Below are 8932 nucleotides of genomic sequence, written 5' to 3' on the forward strand. Positions count from 1 at the left end.
TACTTGAGGCTGTCTCAATAGTTAATTAGTTTGAATCTAGAAATAATGGCAGCAAACTATGCGCTCTCTGGAAAGTTAAAATTTTAGTATTTCGCAGACATTATCTGTCTGACTGTTTTGCTACCGACAGACGCACCTCTGCCCAGTGTCTCAGAGTGATTGTGTGTGTTGTGAAAGAGTGTGTGCGCCTCCATGTTTGTTGATGCATACATACATCCGTATATATTTATATATCAAAACATATTTTTGTGTGCGTAGTTACATGTATCTGTCTGCACGCACAGAGGAGGACTGCTGATTGTATTTTGTAATTGTTTGTACGTTTCAGCACTTGCTCATAAAAAAAAAAAAAAAAAAAAAAAAAAAAGAAAGAAAGGGAAATGCAAAGTATAAAGTGTGATCAAGAAAAGATAGAGCCTGTGTCTCTGTGTGCCTTAAAGAGAAATGTGTGTTGAAGGGTCATGCTGAATTGTATGTAGTGAGAAAGGCAGATAAGACGTGTGCGTGTGCGTGTGTGTGTGTGTGTGTGTGTGTGTGTGTGTGTGTGTGTGTGTGTGTGTGTGTGTGTGTGTGTGTGTGTGTGTGTGTGTGTGTGTGTGTGTGTGTGTGTGTTTGTAAGAGAAAAGAGGAGAGAAAGAGAAGTGAGATGGGAAGGAGAGGGTGGGAGGAAGAGAAAGAAATGGGGTGATGCTGTGTGTGTGTGTGTGTGTGTGCGTGTGCGTGTGTGTGTGTGTGTGTGCGTGTGCGTGTGTGTGTGTGTGTGTGTGTGTGTGTGTGTGTGTGTGTGTGTGTGTGTGTGTGGGGTGGAGGGCTGGTAAGGGTGGGGGGGTGGGGGGGCAGGCACAGTCAGTTCTGATAACAGCAACAGTAGGAGGAGGATGAGCCGTGGGACCGCCCCACTCTCCCACAGATATAAATAGGAGGTGGATTTTTTTACTCCACTCATTTCTCCTGAAGGATGAGATCCCTGAAACACCTTAAACATCACTACAGGAACAATGTGGTGAGTTTGTAACCTAAAGCTAAAGAGGAAGATGTGACAGGGGGAGGAGGAGGGGGGGGATGGCAGTTACTTGTTTTCAGTTTGTTAGTGGGGTAGTTACACTCATGTCCGTGTGCGCGTCTTTAAGGGGAAGCAAGATTACTTTTCACATTCATATATGAGTACTGCAGTGGGAACATCTTTTCAGAAAGAACAGTTGTGTTTGTATCTCTGCTGCACGTTTCCTGCTTCTCCTCTAATTGTTTGTCCTTAGGTGTCTTTCAGTTGCAACTTTAAATGTGAAAGTACGGACTCTCACAATTATTACCCTACCTTCTCTGTCTACTTGTCATTTGTCTTTTTCTCTTTCATTTTGTCAGCCTTTCATTTTGCTGTGCTTTTTCTTCACTCTACAGCTCCCCCTCCTTCCCTCCCTCCTTCCCCTCTTTCTCTCTCTCTCTCTCTCTCACTCACTCACTCACTCTGTCTTTCTGTCTCCCTCTAGCTTCACCCCCCCCACACCCCCTCCCTATCCTTTTCCTTTCTCTCTTCCCTCCTCTCACATGCTCACTCAATCTCTCGTTCCCCTTCCCTCCCCTCCCTCTCCTCCCCTCTTTCTTTATCTTTCAGCCCCTCCATCTCATTTCTCTCTCTGTCTCCCTCCCTCCACTCCTCCCCCGCCCACAGCTCTTTCTCCTTCTCTCCATACCTCCCTCCCTCTCTTTTCTCTCTCTCACTCACACACACAGACACACACTCACACGCTTTCAAATACACACCCAGTCTCTTTCCTTTTCTTTCTCACAAACACACAGTCTGTCTCTGTCTGACTACTTTAAAAGCAGTAATTATAAATGACGTGGTTATCAGGGCATCCAGGTCTACTCCCCTATCCCAACACAACACACACACACACACACACACACACACACACACACACACACACACACACACACACACACACACACACACACACACACACACACACACACCTTTATTGCTGCTTTCTATCTCCTCTTCCTTTCTCCCTTTTCTCCATCCACTCTTTTCTTTTCTCACAGTATTGTGTCAGGAAAGGAAGCAGCTCCTTCTTGAATGGCAGAGTGAAGGCTTGAGTGCTGTCTGAAAAGAAACCAAGGGTCACAGCATCTCTCTATACATGTTCCTACCAGTCAGATCCATGCTGCGAAATAACCTGAAACCAGTGGCGTGCAATTCTAGCTTCTCCTTTACCACACAGGCCGGTTTAGTCGTACCACAATTTCTTCTTCATAGTTTCACTGTTCTGCTTTTACAGGCAGCAGGGTAAACATGCACAAGTAGGTCTGAAATACTTCCGAACCATACAATTATTCTAGCGAGTCCTATGCATTGGCCTGGAATACAGAATGAACTCAAATCTCAATCGAATGTCTGTTATGGATATGAGACTGCCTGCCGGCATATATCATCTTGTTAAGGAAGCCTAGTGTGGCAGGCATTATGAAGTTTGGTACGGAAAAACGATCCGAGTCCAGAGCTGAGACACTTTGCTCCTCATGAATGGGACAGATTGCCAAAGTCAAGAGCTAGTTCTGGTCAATCAGGCTGTCCCAGGACCCCACAGGAAGTGCTGAGAACAGTCCACGGAAGTCAACTTCCTGGCAGGACCTGCATCCCATCCCTTGTTGTGGTCATTATTTTTCTAAAGCCTGTCAAGGAAGGAAGCAGGGTGCTAACAGATTTGCCCTATCTCCTCCATCTAATGTGTTGATTCTGAGCAAAGACACAAGGCGTAGTCCGAACACGCCGCTCACAGAGCAACCATGAAAAACGTCATCGTAAGACAGCATCTCCTGAAGTCAGAAATAAAAAGGTTCTATCTACTATTGTCATATTTGGTAATTTGTGATTAAAATTGGATTTCATCATTATTGTGCTATCATAAAAACATGCAATCACATTTTTGTGTTATTAGGAAAGTTAGACTATTATGAGAATGCGGTTGGGAAATTATATGAGGAAATCTTGTGTGGGGTATGTTTTGTCACAATGGAATAGCAAAAAGCACACAGAGCAAATGTGGTAAGCCCTCATCCATCTTTTTTTTTATGATTTATATGTATGTCTTTTCTTCCAGGAGGAGGAGAGTAACCACTTGGTGCGAATCTACCCAAAGATGACTGAAAGCCAAGTAGATGTGGGAACACAGACGGAGCCGGTGGTGGTGCTTTCTCTGGCTCAGGCTGCTGTTCTGGGCCTCATCTCCCAGAATGAAATATTTGGGGCTACCATTGCTCCTAATGGCTTTTACACAGGGGAGCCCAGAGAGTGTCCCCCTCCTCCACCTGAGTCAGTGGAGTATGAATATGCCGACCAGCTGATCGGGGCCAACGGCGACTACCTCGCTGAGCCTGCCGGGGAGCCAGAGCCTCAGCCACACTGCAGCGAAAGAAGACGGCCCGGGCCCCGTGGGAGGACCAAAAGGCCCAGAAGCGATGTAGAATTAGGGGGGCACCCACACAAAGTACCTGGTCCACAGGCTCAAATTAAAGGTGAAAGACTTGAACCTGATACTCCCCCCTCCTGCACTGACAAAAACAGCAGGCGTAGTCCTGGCAAGTCAGAGGATTCAGTCGCCCAACCGGGTCCTCTGAAAGAGGAGCAGGCCTGTGAAAACTGTCCTACATGTGTGAGAGACACAGCAAGGCTGCCGACAGAGGGACAGCCGGGACAGGGACGTGACGAAAGCTCTTCTGGAGTAAAAGACAGGAAGGAAGAAGAATTAGTAGTTGAAGAAGAAGAGGAAGAGGCACTAAATCTCAAGATTGGCAGAGACACAAGCAGTCCTCTGGAGAACCGATATTACGACTCCAATGAGGTGGCCTATGAGCCAACCGACATGACGCTGCCTTCAGAGTACGAGGAGAATGGGCAGGTCATGCTGTGGTCAGACCCAGAGGGCCTCGCCAGACGAATGCAGATTGACCGCCTGGATATCAATGTGCAGATCGATGAGTCCTACTGCGTAGACGTGGGAGAAGGTCTCAAACGCTGGAAGTGTCGCATGTGTGAGAAGTCATACACATCTAAATATAACCTCGTCACTCATATTTTGGGCCATAATGGAATTAAGCCCCATGAATGTCTACACTGTGGGAAGCTTTTCAAGCAGCCGAGCCACCTCCAGACTCACCTGCTCACCCACCAGGGAACCCGACCTCACAAATGCACCGTTTGTGAGAAGGCCTTCACGCAGACCAGCCACCTGAAAAGGCACATGCTGCAGCATTCAGACGTTAAACCCTACAGCTGCCGCTTCTGTGGCCGTGGTTTTGCTTACCCCAGCGAGTTGAGGACCCACGAGAACAAACACGAGAATGGCCAGTGCCATGTGTGCACGCAGTGTGGCCTCGAGTTCCCGACCTACGCGCACCTGAAGCGTCACCTGACCAGCCACCAGAGCCCCACGACGTACCAATGCACAGAGTGCCACAAGTCTTTCGCTTACCGCAGCCAGCTACAGAACCACTTGATGAAGCACCAAGATGTTCGACCGTATGTTTGCCCCGAGTGCGGCATGGAGTTCGTCCAGATCCACCATCTCCGACAACACGCTCTCACTCACAAGGTACTCACAGCGCACGCCCATGCACTCAAGGTACCGAAACCCGGTGACCTGCCTTTGTCTGCTAGTTCATACATTCAAAAGAAGAAAACAAAGAGCATTCGGTCCTCATGCAAACACACAACAACTCTTAAGCGTTTGCTCAAAGTAGGAAAATCTCATGATTAACAAATACACATACAGGAGATTTAGAAAAAAAAGGAAGCATTTCATCCTCTTTCACTTAGCGTCTGCTGTATGAGACTTCATGTAAAATCGAGGGTATACGCACACTCGCATCACAGCCTTTTCACCAAAACCAGTTGCTTTGTAAACATAGTCTTCAAAGACCTTGAGGTTTTTTTTTGTCTGCGGCTCAACCCCCCCCCCCCCCCCCCCCAACTTGCATGTGTTTTGTGTTGTGTGTCGTCCACAGAGCTTTTTCCCTTTGTGTTTGATGAATCACTCTAGTCTTTCTCTCCATTTTATCATATAGCTTATTTTATTCTATAGGCGATGGTGCTTCTATTCATGATGTATTACTTTGTTCAAATTTGACATTAAAGGACAACAAATGTTAAAACTGAGAAAAATAAAACTTTATTCTTTTCAATCATTGAACTTTTTTCCTTTCAACATGTGGTAGTGGGGGAGCTAATGTAATGCGCATCAAAATCCAGGATGCAAATACTCTGAACACATGCAAGCTGCTTGTGGGATTCCTCGCCATGACTCATTATTTATTTTCCTTGAAAGCACACATTTATCCAAATTAATTAAAAGACCCTAACTCTTTCTCTTTTTTCTTTCTTCAGGGTATGAAAGAATTCAAGTGTGACGTCTGTGCCAGAGAGTTCACGCTGTCTGCCAACCTGAAGAGACACATGTTGATTCACGCCAGTGTGAGGCCCTTCCAGTGCCATGTCTGCTTCAAAACCTTCGTCCAGAAACAGACCCTCAAGACGCACATGATTGTTCACCTGCCGGTCAAGCCTTTCAAATGCAAGGTGGGTCAAACTAACGCTTTTCTGTTTAGAAATTAAACGGGGTCCCAGTTTTGATAGTGTGACTGAAATGAAACACTTTCTATTACAAGGATGGAACAGATTGGAGTTGAATTGCGGGACCTGTTTGTGGTATTACTTGATGCGACTTAACTGTAAAGCTTATGAGTCCTGTTGTGATATTGTACCTTGTCCTCCTTTATGCCAACTCTCCCTCCTGAAGAATGACTGCCTTTTTTGTCAATTCACCACCCGTGAATGGATCTTTGTTTTTTTTCCCCCCTCCTTTTGTAGTCATTGTTTTTGGTATTGATTGGTATTTTAGTTTATATTTCTCAATATTTGTGTCGTTTCCCTGTATACAATGGTGATGTTGGTGTGTTATTCTGTACATGTTATAAAAGTTCGGACAAATCGTGAATGATAAATTTGGCCCCCGTGCAGTGGAGAAGGGAAGGGTTCTGACTATTGTGGCCTTGTTTCTCAGGTGTGCGGGAAGTCTTTCAACAGAATGTACAACCTCCTCGGCCACATGCATCTCCACGCCGGCAGCAAGCCCTTCAAGTGCCCTTACTGCACCAGCAAGTTCAACCTGAAGGGCAACCTCAGCAGACACATGAAGGTGAAACACGGCATCATGGACACCACAATAGACGGTCAAGGTGAGTGGCTTCATCTTCATCAGCTGTTTTCCGTTACGCTGGACGCTCCGGCACAGTTGAAATGTAAATTTGTTGAGTTAAAAGTGGAAAATGTCCCAAGTGGGACTTGTCGGAGGGCTTCATGTCGCATTATTGTCACTCAGGCTGTCCCCGATGCTCTTTGACTTGGCATGCACTGTAATCTAGTGGCCGAGTATTCTGATGTTTCTGTCACTCCTTCCTTGTGTGTTTTGTAAATATAGCCGTGCCTGGATTAGACATGCCTGTCTCCATCAGTAGACACTGATACTGAGGCAGGGCAATGCGCCGCCTGTCCTCGTCGCGGCCATGTCTTTAGGAGGAGCTCTGCCTATTTGTGTTATAGGGCCAACCCAGGATCATATTTGTGTCTTTGTTTCCCTCTTCAGAACCTCCCCAAGAGGCAGAAGGCCAGGACGACTACGAAGAGGAGAGCTTTGAATTCAGTGAGCGAGAAAACCGGGCAAACAATAACAACACGCCAGACATCGCTAAATTATCTCAAATGGAGTATTACAGCACCTATGGGAAGGGTGCAGAGCGCTTTAGCACTGCCTGAATTATTAAAATGACCACAAATTGAATATAAGTGTGAACTAATAAAAACTGGATTCTTTAATTTTTGTCTTTTTTTGCTGTTAAAGGCATAGTGCTCGGGTCCTTTGAGGACAGAAAAGAGGCCCAGCAGACTGCACATGAATATGCACTGGAATCACTCGCAAAGCTACAAAATTTGAAAATGTATACTTTTTATTGAATTGCATATTTTTCATCTATTAAGTATATATATATAAAAAAAAAAAGAATATATTTGAAAAAAAAAAGGAGGGTCTAAAATTACATTGAGATTATAACTATATACATTTGTATATGTTGATAGTTATTTAACAATGAACTTCATCTGAGCCCAATATGAAAAGCACACTTTCAGCTATAAATATAAATACATAATTTGGTGTTATATTATGTTCTCTTATCAAGACCACCTCAGTCTCCATCAGTGTGCTGGGGTAAACTCATGTGAAGGGTTACTGTACATGTCACTTGCCAAATAGATAACGTCGCAGAGGATAATGAGTCACTTCAATTTATACTGTGATAAATATGAGGTCTGCAAGTAGTTAATTTCATTTGAAATGCAGTACTGTGTGAAAAGTTTTAGGTACATGAGTGCTTTCAAAAAGAATGTGCTAACAGATTTTGTCACTTGAAACAAATTGGAGTGAAAGTGAAGTTGCCGGACTGGAATCAGTATTTAGTGTGACCACGCTTTGCCTTCAAAGCACAAACTTGCACAGAAGTTGTCCAGAATGTTTTAGGACAAGCACAGATCTCCCGGTTCAGATCCTTCCGTCTCTTCATGTTAACCCACACAGACTCGATCATGACGAGATCAGGGCCCCGTGGATTCACTTTCTGAACGGAGTTCCTTCTAAACATTAACCAGGTGGCTGTTTTCTCTGGTGTAAAATGCATTCGGAGCCATTCAGACAACTTCCTGCTGGTGTTACATGATGGATCAGTAGCATTATATTACATGAGCCTAAAACTTGTGCACAGTATCGTACAATATGTGTTTCTTGTAAATTATTGTACAGAATGTATCAGTCCTCCTGTACGTTGACTGGTACGGTGATCAGTGCATTGCACTCAGGACCACTGCGTCTACTTTTTTTACATTTCTGCATTAGTAAGCGTCACACTGTATTGATCTCTAGTCTATGAATGTAACTGTTTCTGTGGAATGTTTTCCGACGCTAATGAAAACAAACTTTAAAAAAAAAAAAAAAATGAATCTGTAAACGGTAGGACCCCTTTACCAAAGAAATGGATCAAATCTCACCGCTACGCACCGTCACTCTTTTTTTCCCTGGGACATTGGATTTCTTGTGGTCCAATTTGAGATCTCATGAAATTTCATTCAGGTTACACCCCCGCCCGCCCCCGCCATCCGATCTGTAGATCTCTTCAAAAGATTACTACTAAGGACTGACTGTCAAGCAGCATCTCTTTCAACAGACCTCACCATTTCCCCCACCTCAATCCATCCAAGCCTTCATACGACGGGACTGCAGCATTTCTCAAAAACAATGCAAACCACAGTCATCCGTACTGCAGCGTTGGTTTTTTTGTTTTTTTTAATGGATGAATCTCAACAAGAATTGTCCCAAAAAACTCGGACAGAAATATTAAGTGCCCCAGTGTGTCTGCGAGAGCATGCCATCCATCATGCTGTACACTGGTCTCAAGTGATGAACGACAACCTCCCAACATGTGACAGGGCCGTGGACCTTGTGGAAAATGATTTGGAAATGCTCAATATATTCAGTTTCCCAGTGTTTAGCTTTCTCAAACTTGTAACCTGCAAACAAGGTATTTATTTGCGATGTTGATATAGTGGATTTAAAACAATAAAAATGCTCATTTTTGTGAGTTTTTCCAGCTTCTGCGTTCACTTTGTCACTATTTTAGTGATGTTGCAAAAAAATTTTAAATGGAAAATGTGCAGCTTAAATGGCGTTCTGTATTAGGCATTAGTGTGAACACAATGTGCATAGAACTGTATGTACAATGTTGTGTACCAGACAATATTGTAAAGTAATAAATTTATTTACATTTAAAAATGGTTAAGATTTGATTTGTTCAAGAAAAAAAGAAAAAAAAGCTTGTCAAATATAAA

At 44.2% G+C, this 8932-nt stretch overlaps 1 protein-coding gene across 1 annotated transcript; it reads left to right on the forward strand.

The window, feature by feature from the left end:
• Positions 1-940: 940 nt before the first annotated feature.
• On the forward strand, positions 941-6980 carry znf710a (zinc finger protein 710a). Its single transcript, XM_080474458.1, has 5 exons — positions 941-1003; positions 3102-4592; positions 5384-5575; positions 6060-6234; positions 6642-6980. The coding sequence occupies exons 1-5, from the start codon at positions 959-961 to the stop codon at positions 6809-6811; spliced, it is 2073 nt and encodes a 690-aa protein (XP_080330584.1). The 5' UTR covers positions 941-958; the 3' UTR covers positions 6812-6980.
• Positions 6981-8932: the final 1952 nt, after the last annotated feature.

Source organism: Lipophrys pholis, assembly GCF_963383615.2.
Source record: "Lipophrys pholis genome assembly, chromosome: 11".
NCBI classification, from domain to species: Eukaryota; Metazoa; Chordata; class Actinopteri; order Blenniiformes; family Blenniidae; genus Lipophrys; species Lipophrys pholis.